Source organism: Lissotriton vulgaris, chromosome 8 (assembly GCF_964263255.1).
Source record: "Lissotriton vulgaris chromosome 8, aLisVul1.2, whole genome shotgun sequence".
Taxonomy (NCBI): Eukaryota; Metazoa; Chordata; class Amphibia; order Caudata; family Salamandridae; genus Lissotriton; species Lissotriton vulgaris.
The window spans coordinates 1126772914-1126800581 of record NC_141696.1 but is presented as its reverse complement, the minus strand read 5'-3'; the positions used below and the strand labels follow the sequence as shown (position 1 = coordinate 1126800581).

At 47.9% G+C, this 27668-nt stretch overlaps 1 protein-coding gene across 3 annotated transcripts in view; it reads left to right on the top strand.

Moving 5' to 3' along the window:
* Positions 1 to 27668, top strand: part of SETDB2 (SET domain bifurcated histone lysine methyltransferase 2) — a 535415-nt gene that overhangs the window by 93123 nt on the left and 414624 nt on the right. Inside the window, exon 3 of one of the 3 annotated variants that reach the window (XM_086934967.1) lies at positions 21690 to 21815. In XM_086934967.1, coding sequence (XP_086791093.1) covers positions 21690 to 21815 — 126 coding nt within the window. Of the gene's footprint in view, positions 1 to 21689; positions 21816 to 27668 lie in introns of those variants that run through there. The other 2 variants (XM_086934968.1, XM_086934969.1) reach the window with 2 other exon arrangements.

The window sequence follows — 27668 nt, the reverse complement described above, 5'->3', positions numbered from 1 at the left end:
TTGTCTCATCAGGGCATTTGCCTTTTTGTTATCTATGCCTGGTCTGTACGTGACAATGAATCTGTATTCTTCAAAGAATAACATCCAGCGTAGCTGTCTGGGTGTGAGATGACAAGCTGCTCGTAGAAACTGAAAGTTCCGATGGTCTGTGTAGACCGTAACCCGATGAGTAGCACCCAACAACCAATGTCTCCATTCCACAAAGGCATCATGTATGGCCAACAGCTCTTTTTCCGCTATTGTGTAGTTCGTCTCAGCAGGACTGAGTTTTCTTGACATGAAGGCAATGGGGTGTAACATTCCGGTGGATTCATCCCTCTGAGATAACACAGCCCCTAAGGCGACTTCCGAGGCGTCTGCTTCCACCAGGAATGGCAGGTCAGGTTTGGCGTGAGTCAGAACGGGAGCCGTGGAAAAAGCTTCCTTCAACCCATCAAATGCTCCTTGTGCTTCTGTATCCCATACAAATGGAATGTTTTTCCGTGTGAGACGGGTCAAGGGTGTCACCAAAGCAGAGAATCCACATATGAACCGCCGGTAAAAATTGGCGAATCCTAGTAGACACTGAATGTCCTTCACATTACTCGGACGAGGCCACTCCTTTACCGCTTTCACTTTCCTCTCGGCCATGACCTGACCCGAGGGTGTGAGCATCACCCCTATAAATTCTACTGTGGTCACGTGAAACTCACATTTCGTGATTTTACAATACAAACGATGATGCAGCAAGACCTGGAGTACTTGGCTCACATGTATCGTATGTTCTTCGGATGTGTTGGAATATACCAAAATGTCGTCAATATACACGACAACGAAACAATCAAGGTATTCCCTCAGTACCTCATTTAGAAAGAACTGGAAGGCGGCTGGGGCGTTACATAGCCCAAAGGGCATCACCAGATATTCAAAGAGCCCGTACCGCGTCTTAAAGGCCGTCTTCCATTCGTCGCCCTGCCGTATACGGACAAGATGATACGCACCACACAAATCAAGCTTGGTGTATATAGCAGTTGATCGAACTTGTTCCAGCAACATCGGAATCAATGGCAACGGATATTGATTTTTAATCGTGATGGTATTCAGGGCTCTGTAGTCGATACAGCATCTCTTGTCTCCATAGGCCTTGGGTATAAAAAATAACGGCGAGGCTGCAGGCAATCTTGATGGCCTTATATACCCTATAGCCAGATATTTATCCAAATAAGCCCGTAAATACTCATTTTCGGGTACCGTGAGAGCATAGAGTCGTCCATTGGAACCACCGATCCTGGGAGAAGATCTATTCGGCAATCGTAGGCTCTATGTGGTGGAAGCACTTCTGCCTGAACGTCGATGAAAACCTCCTGAAAAGCTTCATAGCAGGGTGGCAACGCCACTTCTTTCTCAGCAGCCGTGGCTATTCCATGTATCGAAGCCAAGGCCCTGGAGGGGCCCTCCGAGTCAAGTATACACTTCTTCTTACAATACTCCGACACGAACCGCACCGTCTTGGTTGTCCAGTGTATAGTTGGTTCATGCTTTTGTAGCCAGGGAAGCCCCAGAATGATGCCGTATTGAGGTGCTTGGATTATATTGAAGGATATCATTTCATGATGGATCCCATTGTGGGTGAGTTAGTAATCGGGTGTATGGAATTTAATAGGCCCTGCTATTAATTCACTCCTGTCCACCGCGTATACCATCTCTGGCTGTTTTTTCTAAATGAGCCGTACCCCCAACGTTTTTGCTTCTGCAAAATCCATAAAACATCCAGTTGCACCGGAATCCACCATGGCATTGATGTATTTCTCTCCTGAATCAACAAAGTCCTAGCCAAAAACCAATGATTATTTTCTTGCTCACAGCCAGGCGTTATTGAAGGGATGGTATTCCTGCTTGATAGGTCCCCTTCACTCGCCTTCAAGCACTGGAGTTTTCCGACTTCTTCTCACAGGTTCCTGCTGCGGTTTGTCCTGTCCTAAACTTTCCTGATTTAGGCTTCACCGGACAGTCTCTCAAATAATGCCCATTTTACCGCAATATAAACAAAGTCCATATTTCCTGCGGTGTTCTTTTTCGCTTTACGTTAAAGCAGCCCTCACCGCTCCGATTTCCATAGAATCCAGTGTTGTATTCGATTTCTCCCCCAGTCCCCCTTTGTCATAAGACAGAACGGGTTGTTCTTTTTTCTTGATGTCTCCTTTTCTCTCCCTCATTCTGTGATCCAAACGCAGGGTCAGTTCAATGAGAGCAGAGCAGGTGCGAGGCTGCGGATCGATGTGGGCCAAAACATCCTTCACCTCATCATTTAAGCCTTGATAAAACAAAGCGGATTGTTTGATTTCTGGCCAGTCAGTCTCTGCCACCAGACGACGAAAACTATTTAGGTAGGTTACCAAGTCTGTGTTGCCTTGTTTCAGGACTAGCAGCTCCCTGTCGGCAGTGAATGTTTCGGCTCTACGATCGAAGGTTTTTTCAAATTCTGATCTGAACTCGTCCAAATTGTAGAGTAGTGGGTCGTCTCGCCGAACTACGGGGACTGCCCATTGTGCTGCCACCCCCCTAGGTAGGAAATAAGAAAAGCAACCCTAGCCTGGTTGGTGGCGAACATCTTGGGCTTGCACATGAAATGCAATAACACCTGTGTCATAAACACCTGAACTTTCTTGTTGTCCTCATAGAAACGCTCAGGAGGTGCCAGGGGGATTTGTGTGGGCATTTCTACCACTACGGAGGTGGAAGGAGGAGGACTCGACCCAGCATCAAAGGGGTTCCCCTGCATTCGGTCCATTCTAGCCCTTAACTGTGCGTTCTCGGATCTAGAGGCCGCCACTTCTCTGTTTGAGGCCGCTAGCTCAGTTTGAACCAAAACCAGAGCTGCAATAACGTCATCTAGAGTAGCCATGGTGTCTTCAACACAGCCAAGAAGAGAAAACAATCTTGGGCCGATAATTCTGTCAGGCTCTGCGTCGGTTCTCTTTGCGGTTGTGCTGAATAGCCTGTAACCTCCCCCACACAACTCTCCTAGAGTCTGAAGTAAGAAACACAGACTTCCAAGGTTGTCCCGTGAGGGCGGGAAAGGAAGGGGACAGCGGGGAGGGAGATCTGAAACGACAAGGACAGTGATTTAGAAAACACCCCCCCAAAACCCCGCAATGGTCTTATTCTACGATTCTTCCTCACTCTTCACAACATTAATCTGAACCCCTACCTGAAAAGGAAAATACAACAGGCTTTGTATTTTGGGAGGAAAGATGTGGGTTGAGACCAGGGATGGCAACCAACTGCAATAACAAACACACAGGAACACGATGAGCTTATAGTTTCATGGGAGGCTATTATAGTCACCAAAAATACATACTACATACCACTCAAATCTGGTGTTCTTCCTTAGGTTAGACCAATCCCTCTGATCACGGACCCCTGAATCGTCTCCCCTGTTTTTTTTATAATATAAAGCGTAGAAAAATGTTGTGCAAAAGGAATCATAAAGGAAAACAGCAGGCAAGGTTACATCACCCTTTCAAACGGTTTCCTGCCAACTGGTTCAGTTCATCCAATATGGGAAGTGATCTGCGTCTTGCGACACCTCCCGTGTCCGGACACAAAGTAATTATCTTAACGAACAGTTGCAGCCCAAACTGCTCCGATCTCCTTATTAAATCAAAATTATGTACAAAGTGTTTGTCGGACCGCTAATTCAGTTCCGATCCAGACAGACCGTCAACAAGCTTCTCCCTGCATTGAGAAAGAGGAATGCTGTCTCGTCCAACAGGGAGAGAGAGAGAACCCTTGTTTCAATCACAGAGGTTCTTTGTGAAACCTTGAATATGCACACAGCCGCGTGCACAATGATTACGGATCCAATACTTCCTTCACCCGACCCAGAACAGGATGAAAGGGACACAAACTAATGAAAAGTCTCCAAACAGGAGCTTACCGCAACTCCACCATACCAACCAGTCCCAAGTCTTGTCAATAGTTATCGGCACCGCTGGTGAGTCTTGGCTGAGTCTTATTTCCGGGAGTTTGCGTGACTGGTGTTGCTGCGTGACGTCGTCGCCTGGCATTCTGGGAAAAGTAGTCAAGCGTGTGCGGTCGCCCTTTGTCCCGCAAAATGCGGACAGCGGCTCTACGCGGCTGTAACCTTGACACAAACAATAATGATGTATTCATGTAATGCCATGGCACTTTTCCGGCCTTAAGGGTCTGCAATATCCATGCAAACTGCATAATAGAACGCAATTGATTCTGATCATGGTACAAAACAGACTCTTCATCCTGCACAATATCTACCACAGATGACACAATATTATCTAACGTGTAAATGCGTGAAGAGAGCGTGTTAATGCTGTTATCTACAACTGCTAGCACTTTTTCTACATTAGCCTGATGTATAGCTCTATGGCGGGTAGCCGCCAGAATCTGGGATGTTCTCCAGAATTCGTTATAAACAGCAAATATCCATCTTTTAGATCTACCTTTAGCCGGGCCTTTTATAAAATCATTCAGATCAACATCGTCAGTCAGTTTAGATAAATGCAGTTTAACTGACGCCAAGGTAGAATGTCTGAGCCAATTCTGACATAATTTGCCTACAGAATAGGTAGTCACAGAATGGCCACTTTCAAAACGGGGATCTACCCTGACCTGTGTAAAGTCATGAGCTAAACCCAGAAAACAATGCTAGCATGAGTCAGCACTTCTGTGCCAGAGCAACGAGCCTTCGGGATCCAAACCGGATATGTTAAAGGAGGAATTCAATAACAGAGTTTGTAACTCTCTCAATGAATATTTAGTAGTATTATTCCAACCAGAATATTCCTCTAAGTCAGGAAAAGGAGTATTCAACTTTTTAAGAGTAGCCAATCCAAAGCATGTTGTCTGTGAAATTGTAGAATTCAAAAACAACATATGGTTCGGGATGAGGCATGCACGGTGCAAAGCCTCAGTGCCTTGCACTTGCCAGCTTTTAGAACCCCAAACTGATTTAAGGTCAATGGTATCCTTCCACAACTCGTAGCTCCCAACAGCTAACCGGCCTAGAAAGGACTTTGAATACAATAATTTAGTATCGGTAAGTCTAACTTTGGATGTGGACTTTTCAGGCATTTTAAAATAAAATGCATTGGGATTAGATTGATTAAAATCTGTAAAGTAAGTGAACCTTTTCAAAAAGGAAGCAGAACTGCCTTGTATAGGAGCTGGACAGTGTTCCCATTGGGTGTAATTTACAGTGAGCCTCCGGGTATTAGTTTTATGCAGGTAGTGATTGCCAAAATGTTGATAACAATACAAATCACCGTAATTAGCAGACTCCAAGTACAAATCTTCAGCATCAAAGGCAGCATAATATTTCAAATCAGAAAACAACGATTCTACCGCCTGAACATCCCAATCATCAGAACATATATTTTGTTTAACTACATCCCCCATAGACACTCTAAGCACATTAGGGACATTTATAACCTCAGTGGGCCCATGGATTTGAAATCTAGCAGCATCCCATACAATCCCATCTAAGACAGGCCAGGCAGTGATATTAACAAAAGCCAAGTCTCTCTTCAATCTGTGTGATGAGGAATGGGGAGCCAATGTTCCATTAATATGTCGAATGCATGTTCTCTCCTCGACATATTGTCCATTGACGAGACGGAACAAATAAAACACAAAACCAATTGACATAAAAAGGTAAATCGAAAAAAGCACCATCCAAATATATGTCCAAGGGGGAATCAAAAAATATTTTTTAAACAGTCTTGCCAGAACAGAAATCTTTGATGGCTTTTTTGATGTGTGGGAAAGAGTGTCAAATGAAAATCTGGATTCTGTAGCTAAACGAGTTTGCAAATCGGGCATCGATAAGTCAGTTGGGTAAGTGTAGTCAGTTTCATCATGTTGAGTACCAGGCAGTATACTCAATAAAGGACTGGAAATAGCAGGCATCTCAAGAGCAACATCAGGCACAGGATTGGAAACCGGGGCCAAAACAGAATTTCTCAAAATCGAAGGACATGAGATTGCCGGTGTCATACTAAGAAGAATCGGCCACTCTGTGTATCATGACATTGTCAATGGAGATATACCTGTTCTCCTTACGACCTGGAAGCGGTGGTAAAATGACTGTTCTTGTGCCCTTCACACCAAGCACAGGAACTGGAGCTCGATATGAGGGACCAAATTCTTTCTTGTTTTCGATCTTCTCATGAACCAGTTCTCCAACTTGGGGTAGCCAGCCAACTACCGGGATCTGCAACTCCTCATCCGAGGTTGAGGGCAAATGTTCCTTTGCAAGACTGTCTCTTGTCTTTTGTATATCCTGTAAAACATTACAATATTCATCTACGTCAAAGGAGGCAGCAAGAGCCACCGAGTCTAGACCGTCAAGGTCCGGGACATACATCTTGATACCAAAGAGCATCTCGTATGGGGTCCGCCCACCCAGAGACCTTCTAGGGAGATTATTAAGAGCACGCTGCACGCTATTGAGGTGGGCCAGCCAGTTCTTGCCAGTGCCTATAACTCGAGCTGTCAATGACTGCTTTAAATGTTGGTTCATCCGTTCCACAACACTATCACCCTCAGGTCTGTATGGAGACGAAAACTTGACTAGGACCCCTAACGAAGTCATGGCATCCTTATACGCCTTAGAGGCGAAAGCCGGACCCTGACCCCAATGGAAGGTACCACAGGCAAAAATCCCTACAAAGACACGCCCGTCTCTTATGACAGTCCGTGAATCAGCGCTGCGGTGTGGCCACACCCACACAAAGCGTGTGCATGAATCAACTGCTACTAAGATGTACTTATATGCAGTATCAGAAGAAAAAGGACCGCAGTGATCAAGATGGACACACCCAAGGGGTTTATTAGATATGTACAACTGTGTCTGGGGCGGACGCGCAGCAGTTGAAGGCTTAATCTGCTGGCAAATGTCACATTGAAGGACATAATCACGCGTCTGTTTGTACAGTCCCCGCCACCATAAACATTGTTGTAACTGAGCTACAGTAGCCAAAACGCTCGCATGCGCAGATGCAACACCTTCATGGGCTGCGGTAATCAGTGTGGACATGCGGGACGCGTTTGGAATGAACCTCTCACCAACGTCAGGTATTTTCAAATAAGGAACTTTATCAGGACTTAAGTGGTATGAATACTTCGAAGGGAATCCTTTTGGATATTTACTTCCCTTCTCAGTTGCAGCAACAGCTGCCAAGATATCATCATCAATCTTACTTTTTGAACGTGTAACTGCTGCAACCAAATATGTTGGTACTGCTGATTTTTCTGCCTTATTGGTAAGTGAACTGCCAACAGCGTGGACTCCTACAAGCTGATGACAGAGAGTGTGAATCACAAACACGAGGGGCAACTGCTCTTTAAGCTCAGCCACTCGGACCCAGATCATTTTATGTTTTATTGTGCTACCCTTGGAATCACGAAAATCATTCTGAATCCAGAAGAAGAAGTTCTCATTGTAAGACTGGACACAGTAGTAAGAATCACTCACAATAAGAGTTGTCACACTAGGATCGGCGTACTCCAATGCAAGCATCAGAGCACGAAGATCTGCCAATTGTGCGGTGCAGTCCCCAAGAGTCTGCATGTGCACGCCTCTGGATTTGAATTCATCATTCACCATGCCACCCACCACAATAGCGCAAGCGGAAACGTATGCGTGCTTAGACCCATGCGCAACCTTAGCTGAACCATCAGTGTATATGATACAATGGAAATCCTCCGAAGGCCGCATAGCCAAAGGAGCAGGATGGACAAATTCATACTGCAAAAACTCCTGCGACTGTAAGGAGGCTTCAAAAATAAACGTGACATCCGGAGACGTCAATGATGCTGCCTATTGTATCCACCGTGGGTGCAAAGCTTTAGAATTCGGTACACTGACTTTCGTCACTGCCTCTAATGCAGGAAACGGGGTAACAACCAATATGCGTTTTCCCTGCGACAGCGCACGTTCCTTAAGAATCGCCATTTGCACTGCTGTCAAAACTTTTTCCACAGAGGAAAACTGCATTTCAGCGGAAGTGTACAAGTGTGACTTGTAAGCAATAGGTACTGTGTCACCTTCGTTAAAAGTAAGGTACGTGAAACCCACCGCCCCAGGGATGATCCTTATCACCAGGTTGGTGTGGTTGTCACAAGTCAGTAAGAATTTAGATTCTAGAAGATCAGCCTGCAAAGATTGCAAAATATCTCAATGTTCTGGCAGCCAGCAAGATTTGGTAAAAGTTGGTTGTATCAAAGCATGCAAAGGCTTGATACGCTGGGCATATTCTGGAATACGTGTATGCCCGAAATTCAAAAATCCCAGCACGACTGTAATTTTTTCAGAGTTGTAGGAGCGCGCAGTTGTGCGCATTTGTCCAAGAAGTGAGGAGCCAATCCTCTACCTTCATTGTTGAGCTCATAGCCTAGGAACAACACTGTGTACTCTGCAATGTGAGATTTTGCAGAGTTGAATTTGTAACCAAAGTCCTCAAAGTTACAAATTATGCGGTCAACGCGACACACATGCGCCCAAAGCTCGTCGTCTGTGAGATAACTATCATCCACATACGAACACGCATCTGTGTCTATCCTCTCTAAGAGAGAGACAATACGGGCAGCAAACATGCTTGGACTATTCTTATAGTCCATCGCTGAGCGTTTAAATTGTCTTTGTTTGCTCCCAAGGGTAAAACTGGTCCATTGGGAACTCAGTCATTCCAAATTGTGGGCAAAAAAAACGTTGGAAATGTCAAGTATGGTTTTAAAACGCTTACGCACAAGGCCATCCACAAGAGCAGATCCGTGGGTATTCTGTACTGCACGGGTACGGCAATGCGAGTTCAAATGCCGGTAATCCAATACCAAACGGTACGAGCCGTCAGGCTTGGTCACAGTAAAAAGAGGGTTATTCATCGGTGACAAACAAGTTTCAATCACACCTTGATATTCCAATTGTTCAAGGATTTCCGCGACGGAAGCCTTAGCTTCACGTCTGATGAGATGTTGAGGTTGTGGCATAGACCGCAAAGGAATCTCGTGGTGTGGGGACAATTTATCCCACCCACATTGTGTACGGTACAAAGCTGGCACAAGAGCCGTAGCCCACTCTTCTGCAAAATTCATTGCATGCTCTTTCGAGACAGTGTCCTCCCCTCTCGGAGCTGCGAGCACAAAAGGTGGGGGCCACTCAGCCTCCGCTAACAAAATGTCATAGGTAGTTGTAAGATTTTCCCAAAATACCCCTTTGATCGTACGCTGTATGTCACCTTCAATTGAAAGGACTATGTTAAAAAGTCTATCAGGGGGAGCTACTCTAGTATCAGCTGTCTCCACAACAACATATTGGTCAGTCGCTGTCACCTTCAGTAGCAGACGCAGGGCCTCTCGCACTATGGTAATCTCCGCCGCACTGTCCAGCAAGGTCAGAGCCCATGTCTGATTCCGAAGCTGCGTTCTCACTATCTGTGGCTTATCTCGCTGTTGAAGCGGCAACTTTCTTTTTCTGAAACTGGTGTCTTTTCGGTGTTGAATCGTCCTGCTTGCCTTTACTGTCTTTCGGGCGGGACTGGTCGCATCCCTGCTGGCCACACCGACCTCTGCCGCCTCCTCCACCACCGGTCGATGGGGCCAATGAGTCCTGAAAAGAACGAGTAGAGCGTTGTTCAGAAACCTGAAAACGATCAGGTGATTTTATCATCAATGAATCAATCATGACACTTGTATAGCGCGCTACTCTCCCGGAAGGGTCTCAAGGCGCTGGGGGAGAGGGGTCCGTTACTGCTTGAAAAGCCAGGTCTTGAGTTGCTTCCTGAAGGAGAGATGGTCCTGGTTAGCCGAAGGTGGATGGGAAGGGAGTTCCATGTCTTGGCTGCCAGGTAGGAGAAGGAACTTCCTCCGGCGGTGGCTCTGCGGATGCGGGGAACGGCGGCAAGGGCGTGGCTGGTCGATCGTAGCTGGCGTGTAGAAGGTCAGGTGTTTGTTGAGGTACTTGGGGCCCAGGTCGTGGAGGGCCTTGTGTGCGTGGGTGAGGAGTCTGAACGTGATCCTCTTGAGGACGGGGAGCCAGTGCAGGTCTCTCAGGTGGCCGGATATGTGGCTGTGTCGGGGGATGTCCGGAGGCGTTCTGGATGCGTTGGAGTCTTTTCTGAAGTTTGGCCGTGGTTCCGGCGTAGAGGGTGTTTCCGTAGTCCAGTCGGCTGGTGACGAGTGCCTGGATGACCGTCTTCCTGGTTTCGGTGGGGATCCATCGTAAGATCTTTCGGAGCACGCTCAGGGTGTTGAAGCACAATGATGAGACGGCGTTGACTTGTCTGGTCATCGAGAGGGAGGAGTCCAGGATGAAGCCCAGGTTGCGTGCGTGGTCCGTTGGCTTGGGAGTGGTGCCCAGGGCGGGGGGTCACCAGGAGGAGGACTTATGTCTTGTCTGAGTTCAGTTTCTGGCGACTGTTCTTCATCCACTCAGCGACGTCTTTGATCCCTTCATGTAGGCTGGTTCTGGCGGCGGCGGGGTCGTTGGTGAGGGAGAGGATCAGCTGGGTGTCGTCAGCGTAGGAGATGATGTGGAGGTTGTGTTGGCGTGTGATGGCTGCGAGGGGGCTCATGTAGACGTTGAAGAGGGTTGGGCTGAGCGATGATCCCTGTGGTACGCCTCAGATGACTTCGGTGGCCACGGATCTGAATGGGGGGAGGCAGACTCTCTGGGTTCTTCCGGCTGTTTCCCCATTGTCGAGCAGGGATCTGATGTCGTCGGTGGCTGCGATGAGGGCGGTCTCGGTGCTGTGGTTGGCTCTGAAGCTGGACTGCGAGTGGTCGAGGGATCCGTTCGTCTCGAGGAAAGCGGCAAGCTGTCTGTTGACGGTCTTCTCGATGACTTTGGCAGGAAAAGGGAGGAGCGAGATGGGACGGAAGTTCTTGAGGTCGGTGGGGTCGCTGTTGGTTTCTTCAGGAGGGCTCTGAGCTCGGCGTGCTTCCAGCTTTCCGGGAAGGTGGCGGTGTTGAAGGAGGCGTTGATGATGTCCCGGAGTTGGGGTGCGATGATGGAGTCGGCTTTGTTGAAGACGTGGTGGGGGCAGGGGTCGGTTGGGGATCCGGAGTGGATGGTGTTCATCATGCAGGTGGTGTCTTCGGTGCTAACCGGGGTCCAGGCACAGAGGGTGGTGGTGGGGAGGCGTTGGTTCGGTGGTTGGGTGCGTGGTTGGTGCGCTGAAGCTGTTGTGTATTTCGGCGATCTTGCGGTGGAAGAACGAGGCGAGTGAGTCGCAGAGGTGTTGCGAGGGAGTGATGTTGTTGTTTCCGGCGGTGCTGGGGTTGGAGAGCTCTTTGGCGATGCTGAAGAGTTCCTTGCTGTCGTGGGCGTTGTTGTCCAGTCGTTCTTTGAATGCTGTCTTCTTGGTGGTGCGGATCAGCTGGTGGTGTTTGTGGGTGGCGTGCTTGAGGGCAGTCATGTTGTCTGTGGTCTGGTTATTGCGCCAGGCTTTCTCGAGGGTGCAGCAGTTCCTTTTGGAGTTCTTATGTTTGTCGGTGAACCAAGAGGCTTTCTTGTTGCCGTGTCTGCTGGGAGGGGTCTTCAGTGGTGCGAGGTCATCTGCGCAGTTGGTGATCCACTGTGTGAGGTTGCTGGCTGCTTTGTTGGGGTCCGTGGTGCTGGCTGGAGGGTTCTGGCTGAGGGAGGTGGTGAGCTGGTCGGCGGTGATCTTGTTCCAGCTCCTGCGAGGAGCCTGTTGCGGGTGGTGGTGGGTCATGGTTTTTCTGAAGCTGAAGTGGTCGCAGCTGTGATCCGTCCAATGAAGTCCGGTGGAGTGGCTGAAGGCGATGTACTTGCTGGAGGAGAAGACTGGGTCAAGCGTGTGGCCGGCGTAGTGGGTGGGGGTGTTCACCAGTTGCTTGAGCCCGAGGTTGGCGAGGTTGTCCAGCAGGGTGGTGGTGTTGCTGTCCTTGTTGTTCTCCAGGTGGAAGTTGAGGTCCCCTAGGAGGATGTAGTCAGCGGAGGTGAGGGCGTGCGGGCTGATGAAGTCTGTGATGTCTTCACTGAATTGTGTGCGTGGTCCCGGGAGTCTGTAGATGAGAGTGCCTCTGAGGGTGGTCTTGGGGTCGGTGTGTATCTGGAAGTGGAGGTGTTCGGGGCAGTGAAGGTGTCGTCGGCGCTGGTCGTGATGTGGATGGTGTTCTTGTATACGATGGCGATGCCTCCTCCAGTCTGGTTGACGCGGTCCCTCCGGGTGATCTTGTATCCGTTCGGGATGGGGATGGCGATGTCAGGCGCTGAGAAGGCGTTCATCCAGGTTTCCGTGAGGAAGGCGGCGTCTGGTGATGTTGTCGAGCAGGTTCCGGAGTTCGACGGCGTGTCTGTGGACGGAGCGGGTGTTGAGCAGGATGCACTTGAGGTGGTTGCTGCTGGTGCTCCACTTGGCGTGTGCGGTGCAGGTCCGGAGGCAGGTGAATTTGCAGGCTTGGCAGGTGAAGGGTCCGTGGGTGCGTTTCGGGGTGGCTCGGTAGCAGGCGGGGGGTCGGCCGGTGTTGAGTGCGTTGAGGGTGGTGGTGGCGTAGGTCCGTCTTGTGGTCTGGCGTCGACGAGAGCCAGGGGTCCTGGAGCTGGGTGCGGTCCATGCGCGGACGGGCGTAGACGGGTTTGCCTTTGGCAACCGGCGCGCCCGCTGCGCGTGTCTGCTGCACGTCAGCGCGGTCTCCATTTAAGGCGAAGTGGAAGGGAGGATCAGCTGGGAGGCTGGAGCGGGGCGGCCAGTGCGCACACAGGAAAAAAAGGGGGCGGTGCCACGATGGAGCAGCGGCGGGAAGCGGGGAGCGGAGGGGGGTCACACCAGGGGAGCCGGCGATAAAAACGCAACCCTACAAACAAAAAAGAGAAATACAGTGAAATACAAACAAACCAGGGGGAATTTACAACAGAGGCACAGGGGGCAAAACGGAAGGAAGGAAGGAAGAACGAGCAGCAGCAACGAGGGGGTAACGAGGTAGAGGGCGGACCTGAGGTGCTGGGGCACAGAATCGCCTACAGCTGGAGTGCCGTGCGGCGTGGGGGTGTCCTGAGAACAGGTCACCTCAGGACGCCCCCTCGCGCGATCGGGCAAGTCATAAACACATTCTGTAGACGCAGGCACTGGAGACGCAGGACGAGACTCCTGTTTCTGCTGTTGTTGTTTACCCTGTTTTTGTTTTTTTGGCCAATTTTGCTTTTTAGCCTTGGGCTGTTCATCAGTCTCTGACTTCTGCCCTTGGGGTTGCTTTTTCTCTTTAGTGGAAAACTGCTTGACTCCCAAACTATTGCCACCCACGGTCTTATAAGCCGCCACAATAATTCTTGGTAACTGTCGGGGTTTGTCGGCATTGGGTACAGCCTGCAAAGCATTAGACACCTGAAAGCTCACAGCTTCTCCCTTGACATTCGCAAGTACGAGATTGGAAACTACATCAAAACTGCCGCATAGGCGCATACCCAATTCAACCGCTGCCTCAGGTCCGTGCTCATCTTGAACACGCTTAACGACCGTCGGAAGGACAGTCATTGACGGTGTACCGAAGCACCTCTTATATACTGCCGCAAAGATCTTACCCCATGACTCAGTCACCAGCTTCTGGGATCAAGTCTTTAGGCATACTAATAGTCAGAATCCTGTGTTTTTCACCAGGACTCGTGTTGGGAAATACCACTTCCAGCTGGTCAAACTTCTTAGCAAGCCAGAAAGGAAAATCATCCTTATTCTGGGGGCGCTTGCCCATCACAGCGTTGACCATCACAGGACTAAGCTTCATTCCGCCCTGTCCAGCCGGAAACGCTTCAACAGCTGGGGCCCCGCCCGGCAGATTGCGGGTAATGTATTGTACTAATGACCTAATCACGCTAATTGCAACTACATGTAGTCGTCTTATATCAGCTAGGGGACAAGCCCCGTGTTGAGGATGAGGTGTAACTCGAGCCAAAACAGGCCAAGTTGTGCCAGGAATGGACAAGGGACCTAACCTCGGTGCTGTCAAAGAGTGGGGTAGGACGCCATTAAACCAAACTCTGTGCTGCCAAGCGTTAATAGGAACTTCCTGTGTCCTATATGGAGCATAGTCCTGCGGCACAGTCGAACACGGTAGTATTTGCGTTCACAGCTGGGAAGGTCATTCACTAGTAAAAAATTTCCTACGGGTAAGCCACCTCGGCACTCACCACCATAATTACGGGCATGCCATCTACGGGGACATTATAATTCTGCAAGTGATTGCGCACTGCAATGCGACTATGTTGCGGAATGTCCACCGCGGCCATAGTGACACAGAAAGGAAAAGATACAATAAAAACTATATAGCACAACTGGGTAGTAATTCAAGGAAACCATTTCGAAAGATTCAAGCTTGAAAAGACCTATGTAAGTACAGGTAAGTTTGTCCGACACCACTGTCTTCTTGAAACAATAGTGAAGGGAGTTAAGGATTGATACAAGTACTACTCAAGTGTCATGTAATAAGACCACCAACGATCGGGCGCCATTTAGCATGGATTCTGCTCCTACACAGAACTGTGCATAGAGACTTGGGACCTCAGTGAATTAGGGTGTGCCAAAACTCACCTTAGTATCCAAAATCCCCTACCAGACTAGCAATCAGTGTCTCATTGGTTCTTACACACCCCCAATGTTTAGACAACCCAGAACATGGACTTAGAACACCTCAGGTAACGTGGAACACATGAACACTCTTTCGTTATACTAACATACCAATCCAGAACGAGGAGTAAATGAGGACACGTGTAAGTTTGAAATGTTTATTTTTAATGCAGTGTTCTCAAGCGCAGTATCTTAGCTAATAGAAGCAAACATATTATAAGGAATAAGGTTAGCAGCATAGTTACTATTCCATAAAATACAAAGGGAGAAAGCATGTTAAAATGCTAAAGGGAAAGGGTCTAAATAGAACCTCAGTTTACTCTCCTTGCTAGTATATTATATTATATCTACAAAAGGTCTCTTTGGATTTAGAAAGGCGGGCCTGTACCTCTGGTCCCAGCAGAAATGGATCACATCATCTCCTGCACCAACTCTCTGCATGTGAATATTCTTCAAGTGTGTCTCATGCACTGTGCAGTGCATTATTAATCGCGCCAAAACCCAAAGTTGGCCACAGCTGCATATGTATTATGTCTAGCCAGTGTGCTGATCAAACTGAACAACAAGCGCTGTGTTGAAATAACCTTGAAGGCCTCTGCACTCACTGTACAGACATAGCTTACCAAGCAAGGCTGATATTATAAGCAAACATATTATTCTCGTGTGAAGCAAAATATTCAACTAGGCGAAAAGCTTTAATAACAAAATGTGTTGTGTGCAGAGGCTGCACAAAAGGAAAATGGCATTTAAACTTCTAACAAGCCCATGCTAACATAACACAGTGTGAAGTCAAAACCAAACCACATGACAGGTCGGTATAGGGTATCCCAACATGGTTTTAAGTTGAGCTAAGATTTCCTCCCAGAAGGGACGAATATTCGGGCTGTCGCACCAGATATGTTGGAAATCGCCCAGAAGTCCGCAACCCCTCCAACGTCTATCAGACGAGTCTGGGAAGGTAATACCCGGGAGAGTGTGCAGCCTTGACAATTGTCTGACTACAGCGCCCTCCCCTTCTGTGATAGCTCATGAGGCAATAACTCCATTGAATTAATATAATTGATAAATATCAATTAGGTATGTCTTTTTGCATGCCAATTTTAAGCACGCAGTACGTGTACTAAACACTGTTAGGCACATGTACATTGTTAAATATAAGATTGGAGTAGGGATCGCGCACGGTCCTGAAGAAGAAAGCCAAAGGGATGGCTTTCGAAACATGTTGACCCAGTAGAAGGCTACTTATAATAGTATACCCTCTACTTTTCCCCATTTCTAATGTTTCCAGCTAGGGAAGGTAATAAATTATATTTTCCCAGTAGCCAGGTAACTTTATGCACTATACATAGTTTCTCTCACAGATTAAAGTGCTCCCGCATCTACGTAGGTCGTAGCACGCCCGCCCCATAGAGGGACGGGAAGACCCCAATGATGAAGCATGATGATGAAGCATTACACTGAATTAATTTTCAGTGTGTGAGTGGTATTTTAAAACACCGAGTGTTTTTCCCCCTTCTTTGAATAACTGAAGGGGTCTAAACACTTTTTCTACACCATCATTATAATTGTAATCCTTCAGACAATGAAGGAAATAATATAATGCAGCAGTAGGATCTTTTTGTTGACGAATAGTAATAAGAGAAGGACAATTGTACCCTCGCCCCTCTTCACTCTCCCCTATGTTTTTTGCTTAACCCCACTTACCCTTGAATAGGCTGTGTTCTGTCTCCAAACTAAGGGTTACATACCCCCTGTAGTCCGTCTGGAGCCAGGCCATCTGTGCACTTTAAAGGCCTACCTCTAGAAGCTTTGCCCCACTTCAAAGGCACAACTGTATATTAATACTGAACCTCAGACACCCCCACATGAGTATTTATTTCAGGACATGTGGATACTCTGCCAGAAAAGCCTGTTGCGCTGATACAAGGACTGCCACTTTGTAGGACTGCTGCTCTAAAGGAACTGCTTCCCTGCTGCGCTGACCAGCTGCTTGCTGCCCTGTTGCCTGGGGAAGAAGAACTGGACCTGAAACTTCATCTTGAACCCACGACCCCAGAATGACTCCAAGGGCTAGCCTGTTGGCCTCAGGCACATAAACGCCTCCCCAAACAGCTCCTGAACCAAGTGGTGCCCCTCAGATCCTGGAACCTTGTTGTGGCCCAGCAATCTTGAATTAAGCATTTGGGCTCTTCGCGACTGCGAACAGGCCCCTTCACTCTGATAATTAACCCGAGCCGCCGCCAGCCCTTCTTTTCGTACTGCAGCATCGACCACTCACAGGGACTGCCAACGTGAAGCTCCAGCCCACCCAGCCACGACATCCAGACTGCTCTTCGCACCACACTAATACAACCTCTCGACGCTCGCCTTGCTCCTCGTGACCCTCTAAAACACAAACAGGACTCTTGGCACAAAACTTGAGAAGGCAACAGTTCAGCAGGACTAATATGGTACTGTATCTCAGTCAATCAGTCAGGAGTTTAAACAGCGCAGCTACTCACTTGTGAGGGTCTCAAGGCATGGGGGAGTGGGCTGCTGAACCGTCTGGGTGTGGAGGTTCAGCCGTAGAGCCAGGTTAAGAGGTCCTTCCTGAATTGGGTCAACAACGGGGATTGCTGGAGGGGGAGGGGCAGGGTGTTCCAGGTCTTGTTGGCCAGGTAGGAGAAGGATCTTCCTCTGATTCTGGCCTTGTGGATCTGTGGGACGTAGGCCAGGGCATGTTGGGCGGAGCAAAGTTGTCTGGCGGGCATGTGGAGTGCGAGGCTGTGGTTCAAATATTTTGGCCCTGCATTATGGAGAGCTTTGTAGACTCGTGTGAAGTGCTTGACGTTGATTCTCTTTTTGATTGGGAGCCAGTGGAATTGTCGGAGGTGTTATGTTATGTGGCTGTGGCGGGGGATGTTGAGGACAAGTCTAGCTGCGCCGTTTTGGACGTTCTGTAGTTTCCGGAGCTGTTTCCGGGTGCTGCAGGAGTAGAGTGCGTTGCTGTGGTCAAGTCTGCTAGTGATGAGTGCCTGGGTGACCGTCTTTCTGAATTCTGTGGGGATCAAACTGAAAGTCTTTCTCATAGCAGGCGGAGCGTGTGGAAGCAGGATGAGAATACTGCGTTGATTTGGTAGTTTAATGTGAGGGAGGAGTCCAGTATGATGCAGAGGTGTGCGGTGTCCGTAGAGGTGAGAGTGCTTTCTAGTGCCGCGAGCCACCAGGAGTCGACCCAGGCTGAGGGGACGGTTCCCAGGAGGAGTACTTCGGTCTTGTCCAAATTGAGCTTGAGCCAGCTGTCTTTCATCCAGGTAGCAACGGCCTCATTCCACTGTGATAGTTGATTCTGGTGGCTGTGGGTTCGTTGGTGAGGGAGAGGATCAGCTGGGTGTTGTCAGAGTAGGAGACTATGTTGGTTCCTGACGATGGCCATGAGGCCCTATAGATGTTGAAGTGGGTTTGGCACAGGGAGGAGCCCTGGTGCACGCCTTGGCTGATATCTGTATGTTCCGAGAGAAACTGAGTAGTCTGACTTGCTGTGTTCAGCCGGTAAGTAAGGAGAAGATCCAGTTCAGTGCCTTGTTGTGGATACCGGCGTCTGGAAGTCTTGTGATTAGGGTGCGGTGGGAGACCGTGTTGAAAGCGGCGAGAAGACCTGTAGGATTGGGGCTGTGATTTCGCCAGATTGGAAGGTGTGCAGGACGTGGTTCCCTTCAGTGAGCTCGGAGTGCGAGGCGTTGATGGCCTTCTCGATGACCTTGGCTGGTAAGGGAAGGAGGAAGATGGGTCTGAAATTCTTGAGGTCTGTCGGTTTGGCGGACAGCTTCTTCACCAGGGGGTTGATCTTGGCATGTTTCCAGTCATCGGGTAAGGTGGTGGTTTCGATGGAGTAGGTGATGGTGCAGGGAAGCTCGGGGAGATGGAGGTTGCTGCTCTATGGAAGATATGGTATGCGCAATGGTCTGATAGGGATCCTGAGTGGATGCTCTTCATGGTCTTCAGTGGGTCCTCTGTGATGAGCGGAGTCCAGTTGAGCTCGATCTGTGGGGTGCGGCATCGTTGTGTGCAGTGGTGGCGAGCTTTGTGGCAGTTTCTTGGGTGTTGAAGATGTCATAGATCTGCCTGTTGTTGTGGAAGAAGTTGCAGAGTTTTTTACAGAGGTCATGGGTGGGTGGGACGTCTGTGGACTTGCTGTTGTGTCTGGCCAACTCATTGACGATGGCGAATAGTTTGTTGCTGTTGTGTGCTGTGGCGTTCATACTGTCTTGGAAGGACGTTTTCTTTGTGGTTTTGAGGTGAAGGTGGTATGCGATGATGGCGGATTTGAAGCTTGCGTGGGTTTCTGATGTTTTGTTGTTCCTCCATCTCTTCTCGAGTCGTCTGCAAATGCGTCTGGACTCCTGGAGGGTGGGAGTGAACCAGCTGACTTTTTTACAGTGTTGCTTGTCTGGTGTCCTCTTGTCTGGTGTCCTCTTGTGGGGTGTCAGAGTGTTGGCGCGGTTGGTGATCCATTGGTGAAGGTTGCATGCTGTGGTGTTTGCGTCTGTTGGTGTTGGCGGAGTGGTTGTGCTGAGGAAGTCAGCAAGAAGTTCTTTGGTGGCCTTGTTCCAACTACGACGAGGACGGTGAAGGCGGTGGTGTATGGTGGGAGTGGCGAAGACGAAATGCATGCAGTTGTGGTCGGTCCAGAGGAGTTTGGTGGTGTGGCTGTAGGTGATGTGCGGGCTAGCGGAGAAGACGGGGTCGATCTTGTGTCCGGCTATGTGGGTCGGTGTGGTGACTAGCTGCTTGAGTCCCATGTTAGCGAGGTTCTCCAGTAGGGAGGCATTTCTGGTCACTGGGGTTATCCATGTGGAAGTTGAGGTTTCCAAGTAGGATGTAATCAGTGGATGTGAGAGCCTGGGGTGGGATGAGGTCTACGATGGTGTTGGAGAAGGGCGGCTGGGGGGCCTGTAGAAGTGAGTGCCACAGAGGGTGGTGTTGGGGTTGGTCTGGGTCTGGAAGTGGAGGTATTCAGTTGTTGTTGGATCATTTGAGTGAGTGGTCAGTCAGAGGGTGTTCTTGTGTACAATGGCAATGCCTCCTCCTGGTCACTCAGGGCGGTCCTTGCGGGTGATTTTGTAGCTGTCGGGATGGCGATGTCCAGTCCAGAACAGGTGTTGGTCCAGGTTTCCGTTAAGAAGCGATGTCTGGAGAGGCAGCGTCCGGGAGGTCCCAGATTTCTGTGGCGTGTTTGTGGAGAGATTTACGTTGAGCAGGATGCATTTGAGCTGGTCGACTGTGCTGTTGGTTGGCTTTGCAGCGAGAGGATCTGGCGTGTTGGCGTTGGTCAAGGTGTAGCTGCGGTTTCGGCAGGAGAAGGGTCCTTGGGTCTCCTTTGGCGATGCGAGGTGGCAGACGGCGTGGCGTCCTGAGTTGAGGGCGAGGGAAGTGCTGGCGTCGTACCGGTGGGAGGTCCGAGAACCAGGGTCCCAGGCGCTGGCCGTTGTCAAAGTGCGGATGGCCGCAGAAGGGCTTGCCTTTTGGTGCGACAGCAGCCACCTTTAAGTAGTGCTGTGGGCCGGACAACTGGGAGGCTGAAAGTGTGTGAAGGGTCACTGGAGGGGCGTGGGACCGCGGTGGAGGGAAACAACGTTTACAACGCTGTCTCCACAACGCGGTACCATTACAACGCGACCCGTTGTTACCACACGTGCCATTATTTCGCAAGTTGTTTCAACAACTTGCTGTAGGGGGCGTGCTAGTGTTGGTTTTACAATCCACACCTTCCCTGCTGTTGCGCATACTGGAGTAGGAATAGTAAATAATACTGTTCTAAGTCCAGCACGCCCCCAACAACAAGTTGTTGTAACGACTTGCGATGTACTGGTTCGCGTTGTTACTACGCAGTCGTTGTAACGACTGCGTTGTAATGACATGCAATGTATTATATATTCGCGGGGGATCGCACGGGCGAGGGTGCCCCAAAAAAAAGAGAAGAGGCAACAGTAGGGAAAAGGCAGAAATAAAGGCAGAAAGCAGAAAAGAGAGACAGAGGGGTAGCACAGCAGCAGAGCAGTAACTCTCTACCACTAGACCACCAGGGATGAGGTACAGGCAGGAGCTCCTGACCAGAGAGTCGGCAGCAACAACGGGGGCATTATCAGCTACCAGGCGGAGCTGCACCGCAAAAGGAGCAAGTCTAGTAGAAGGTCAGTGGACTGCACTTTCTCTGTGCAACAACCGCTATTAAGTAGTGCTAGGAGGGGGGACTTGGACATCTGGGAGTCAGGAAACGTGGGAGCGGAAAGGGTCACTGGAGGGGGTCGGACCAACCATCCATGAAGAAATAGGTGACATGAAACATTGATTTTAATAATTCATAAGGGTATATTTAAAGATAGCTATACAAAACACGTTCATATATGTATAGAGGCCCCTGTCTTAAAAAGGCTTTTCTCCAAGGCTGCCTGAGACAAGTAGCCACAAATCCAGCCATCCACAAAGAATCATCTCATTCTATTGCACACCCTCTAATTTCTGCCTTTTTCTCTCTTTCTTTGGTTCAGGGTCTGATGATGACATGTAAATGGTGGTTAACACAAATATGGGCCAGAACCCACCATCAGCAAAAATTAGCACACATTTTACCCACTGACCTTATCCATGACCTTAACAAAGGTCTTTCTTGGTGATACAAGGCATGATCTGCTAGCCCCGGATGCTAGGACACTTCCTTTATCTGTTAGAAATACAACTCCTATTATGTACTCTGACTTAGTGAAAAGAAAGTTTATGGTATTGTTCTATCTTTATTGTATTCATAATGAAGCTCATTTTGTAACAGATTTGTAGAGTTCAGAGAATTCATTAGTGCTGTAAATATTTTGCTACAGGTATACTGTGTTGTAAAAAAGCATTCAGCTTTATTTGCTGTTAGGTTAAGAGGAACAGAGCAGTAACTTGAGTTTCCTAGGAGTATCTTTTGATTCGTTAATTTAGCTGATGGGGAACTTGGTTTTGACTAGTTTCCTTCCCTTTGATAAGGACAGTACTTCTACATTTTAATCATAATATTTTTAGCTTAAGAGATTGAATGAAATGTCAGTAAAATTCCCTTTTCATTTTCAGAAAATGCACAGAAGTATTGGGTGTCGCTGGAAGCCAGTGGGAAAGTGGATTTTATATTTGAACAGATGCAAAACTTACTACTTTCTCTGAAACGGAAGATTAAATCTGGATTGGCAACAATCGAAGGTCAGAGCTGCACTTGAAAATAACTAGATGATATGCAATCATGCACACAAAATGCTGGATTAGCAATGTATAAGAAGTGCCAACGATAAATGTTTGTTTTGTTCTGCCACACGGAATTGCATCTTATAATGACATAAAGTGTATAGAACGAACCACTTGAATTAGATCTGATGTTATCCTAACAATGGACCTAACATTTTCAGTTGTCTTCTCTTAGTGGCAACCTACTAGATACTTTTTTAAGACAAACTGCTAAGGTGTTCCTCCTACTCATTAGAATTACCTGCCACTAAGGTCATCCATTACATGTTGCAATTTATCTCGCAACTCCATTTCTGTACCATGGCTCTAATATAGATTCACAGACTGCAAAATTCTTCCATTAAATGGTTGAATATTCATGCTCGATGGTGACAGTCCACTGTAAATTCAGAAATAGTTTCTAATGACCCAGCCTCTTTAAGATCCCAGTGGTCTGCGTTGAGATTGTTTTGCAGAATCTATCTAGGCAGCTTCTAAAAACTGCACAGACCTTCACCCCCGAGCCCACCCCATGATATGAAACTCCCAGTGTTTCTCGCTTTGTGTTAAACATCCTGTTGGGCTTCTGCTTGTGGGGTCACTGTTGATGCAGTCTGTGGCCCTCAAAACCACATTGGGTTCAGCACCAGCTCTGGTGCTGGTTTCACTTCCAGCCCCATCCTCTATTCCAGTCCCTCTTGCTTTGAGGCAGTGCATCTCCATGCTTGGAGGTTAAGCAGCTGCAGTTGAGCTCTTGTGACCTTCCTCCTGAGGTTGTTGGTTTCATCTTGGCAGTGAGGCTTCCCTCTTCAAAATCAGTGTATGCCAGTTGTTGAGACAGGTTTGTGGCTTCGAGTTGCACATGACAAATTGGCCCATTGCAAGCGAAGTTGTCTGAAGATTTGTTGTTTTAGTCCCTGGTTCAGCAAGGACGTGCTTTGGTCATGCCCTTTTTATTTAAATCACCTCTTGTGATGAGATTTTTCATAGATTTGCAACACTTGTTTCCACTAACTCTAACTTTTTTGAGACGCACCCTCTTTGAACCAATGTAAAGTTGTCTAGTAAGCCTTCAGACATTGAAACGTCTTTCTCATTGCTATAACAAAAGGACTCCAAAAGCATTAATCAGACTCTGGAAGACTGGGCTACACCTAACAAGTAGAGAGACCTACCCACGTCTCTGGACACCTTTTGGACCCTATTTTCGTCCTTCTTCAGCAACTGCCAAGTCGAAGAACCCACACTAACCTCTTGGACAGACCACGCCCTCATCAAGTTCAGCATCCCCATCCCAGTCAAATGCAGAACCCCACCGCCAGACGAGTCCACCAAAACTGGAGCAGCCTGGAAGACCGCTTTCAGCACCCATTGACCCGAACTCGGCAACAGCCTCCTCAAAGGAGTCAAGAATTTCAACAATTGGATCACCTCCTGCGCCAATCCTTGACCCCAATCAATTCAAGCACTAGACCCCATGCCAGTTGGTACATGGAAGAACTTCGACTGATAAAATACCACTTAAAACAACTGGAGCGCAAATGGAAACTTAGCCAGGCTAATACTGACAGGATTACTTTAAAATCCACTTTGAGACACTACCACCAAATGATAACGTGTGGCGTTGGTGGAGTGCATTGATGCCAACATCAACAAAAAGAAGAAATCTTTACCATTGTGATGGATTTCACCTCACCAGTAGGCGCCTCCAACTTGATCACTTCTCGGAGTACCTCTATAATGATTTCTCTCAATTCTTGAGGAACAACATCACTGCCATTCACAGTAACTTCAACCCTCAGCATGATCCGATAGACTTTGCAAATGCCTCCCGGTCTTATCTAAAGAACCAATGCTAACCACATGGCCCATCATAACGCCAGAAGAAACTGCTGTCACCATGAATTTCATCCACTCAGGGGCCCCATTGGATCACTTCCCCCAACACACCTACTCTGAACAACTATAACCCATCAGTGCAATGCTCATACCCATTCATAATGTCTCCACCCCTTCTGCGATCTTCCCAGATGCTTGGAGCAGTCCTACAGTTGTGGAAGAAACCCTGCGCGGACTCTTCAGTGCTCACCAACCACAGAGTGATCCCCCTGCTACCATTCCCTGCTAGGGTCTTCGAGAAAGTCCTTAACAGATGCCTGACTGATTACCTCAAAGACCACTAAGACCTTCACTACTCAGTCTTGTTTCAGGCTTAACCACTTCATGGAAACTGCCCTCATCGCTGCCACAAATGACATCCACATGACCCTAAATGGAGCAGACCCTGTGACTGTCTTCCTCCTGAGTCTCTCCACAGTGTTTGACATGGTCTCCCAGCCCATCGTCATCCAACGGCTATAAAGCATCAGAATCCTAGGACATATACTCTGATGGATCTGCCCCTTCCTGACTGGAAGGACCGAGTCAGTGAGTCTGGCACCATACTCCTTGGACTCTGGTGACCTGATCTGCAAAGTCCCATCAGGATCCTTCCTGGCTGGAAGTTCTTCAATGCATTCATGATCTCACAATCCAGCACCATCCGGTCTCATAGCATTAGTGTCCTCTCCTATGCCTACGACATACAGCTCATGCTTTCTTTCTTATGGGTAAGACACCCAGTACACGGATTGAGTTTAATGCTTGCATGACTGACATCACCCACTGAATGATGACTATCTGAAGCTAATGAGAACTTCACCTGGTGGCCAACGAAGCTCGGATCGACACCGACTACCCATGCCTAGAACCTCATGTTTGTCATCAACAGTAAACTAGACATGACCGCCCAAGTCAACGCAGTCACCGCCTCATGATTCCATACCTCGAAGATGCTGAGAAAGATTTTCAAATGACTCCCAATCAGCATCTGGAAAAACTGTCATGCACACCCTCGTCACAAGCACACTGGCCTTTTGGAACATCCTCAATGGATCAGCAAAAAACTCATGGAAGGCTGCAGACTATTCGGAACTCAGCTGCTAGAATCATTCTTGACCATCTATGCCGCATTCAGATTATGCATAACCTGAATTAGCTCTACTAGCTCATCATACTCGAATGATCACAAATCAAACTCTTCACCCACACTTCAAAGGCAGTACATCGATCTATAATGGGCACTTGGGATAGGGTACAAATGTTGAAGAAATTATCCACTCGTATTTCAACACAAATCCCGACATTAGGAAACCCAAATTTTCCACTAATCTCCAAGGCCACAGCCTACTTGGCATTGCAGCAGGCAAACTATAAAAAAAATAGGTGATTTTTTTTGGTCATATGCGGATAATGGATTTTCACCAAATCCAGAGCAAATATGGTTTGTCCCCAACGGTGGCTTGGCTATATTTGTCAGTTAGACACTGGGTTATACACCTGTCAATAAGGCCACAACTAGTTGACCTAATTTGCGTTTTTAAAAAATAGCTTCTCACCCGCCACTTGGATAGGCGTCTTCTGTCAGATATTTACACCTTTCTTAACACACCACAAACTTACATTAAATCGTCAGCACAATCTGAAAAAGAATATGAACGGACTTTCACACCCAAAGAATGGTCGGACAATCTAAAGCAGTGTAATGCGTCGGGCCTTAGTGCCACTGATAAGAGGACACTGCTTCAACCGGTGCACTACTGGTACTATGCTCCCAAGCTGTGCGCACAATGAAAGTGTGGCAGTTATTCCATGTGCTGCAAGGGGTGTGGGGCCATGGGGACTTTGACGCATCTCTAGTGGCACTGCCCCGGGATATACACTTATTGGCAAGACATATTAGATACTATTGACAAAATGTATGACCCTGCATTCCCCAGATCTCTGAGCTATGTACTCTTGGGTCTCCTCAGTCCCTGGACCTATCCTCTGAAATCTGGGAGGGGCTGGGTGATGACATTAGCTCTATGCGCTGCCAAACAAGCCTTCATTGCTCGATGGGGCACACACAAAATACCACCTCACGTAGATTGGCTCCACAAGCTCTGGGATCTGCTGGGCATGGAAAAACTAACACCAGTCTCTGAGAATCGTTTTGCCTCAATTTGATAAGACTTGGGGACCATGTATAAAATTCCTCGCAGAGGAATTCAGAGATTTGACATGCCCAGCCTATCTGTGCGTACTGTGCCTTACCTCCATAGACCATCCCACAGATTAATTGGCTTTCCCACCCTGATATCTGACCCTGCAGGGACTCTGAACCGTTACACATAACAAGGGATATGTGTCACTTGCACGAATAAAGTGACTTGCTCAATACTATACTATTATACTATAAGCACCCTGGACCCCTCCTTATTGCTGTTTTCCTCTTTTTTCCTATCTGTCTTTTTCTATTCCTTACTGATCTTCACTGGCCAGTGGATGTAGGTGAGGAATTATGTACTGTCTATGATTTAATATGTCTAAAACTAATAAAACATGCTTCAAACCTAAAGGCACTACGTAACACTGGCCCAGCATACCTCAACAATCGCATCTGCCTTCACAAACATTCTAGACACCTCCAGTGTCCGGACTGCTACTTGAACACATCCCATACATGTGGAAACCCTGATTTGGCGGTTGAGCCTTTCTCCTACATCGCTCCTAACACTTGGAACATTCTTCTGCTACACATAATATAACATAATTTTGCAAGAAGCTAAAGACATGGCTTTTATAATAATCCCACTAGGTAATTGGCTTACACCTGCTCAGTGACAGGATACCCTCCCGGGTGATAGTGTGCTCTAGAAATCTGCATAACATCGGCTAGGTATGAGAGCAAGCTGCAGGCTCTTTCTGTCAATGTACCTTACACAACATGCTTCCCAGATAAGTTAGTGGGGAAGACCTAAATATCTTCCTGACGAAAGTGGTCACTCCATTTTATGTCAGGCAAGCTATCTTCACTTCAACATTCTTTGTTCCTCCTCATCCCTCCTAATGAGAAAAAGCCTATGTTGTTTGGCTCCAAAAATGTCATTGCACTTTTATGTAGATCACTCACAAAAACATTGAGTGTACGATCAGCTCTTTGTAGGGTTCTCTGGAGCAGGGGATTGCAAGGCAGTGAAAAAATGGACCATATCCTAAAGGATTGTTTTCTGCATCTAGATCCGGCTAAGAAGAGCCCCCAGACGGATTACATTGTCATATGTTCTCAAAGCACAATTACATTTACAATCTGGTTTGTTGAGAGGTGCATTTAGCCCACTCGCTCCTGGAGGACATTGTGGTCTTAGCCAGTTCACAGATCCCATACCTTGGGAGGTACTGCTATGGTATCTATTCCCAAGGTGAGGAATTTGTGGTTAGAGGTCCAGCAGAAGAACAAGTTACTTACTTTTTTTACCAGTCTTTTTGGTGGTTTTGATGAATACTCTAACCAAAGATTTCTCACCAACTCGTTCACACCCCCATTCCATGAACTGGACTCGTTGTTTCCATCTAAAAAGGTCCTATTCATGATCTGCATACTCCTCAGGGAAAGACTGCAGACAGCTAGTAACTTGTGGTCAATCTGTTGGAGACACATTATCTATAGTATCTGCCTGCATATTGGCCCGATTACAATACTGTGATCCAGTCTACACAGATCTGTCGTTGGATCAAATGACCAAAGTGTATAGTGTTCAGAAATGTTGTGATCACTCAAAATGCTGTCATCTCAGAGCTGCAACACAGTGTTCATTGGGTAATGGTGAATCGAAGAATGAAATTCAAGGTCCTTTGCGTGACCCACAAACATATTTCAATGAAGATGCTCGAAGCATGACTCTCCAACCCAAAAATTTGCAAATCTGTTTCTGCTGCATGGATAAACTTGGATGCTTTGGGGGCGGGGAA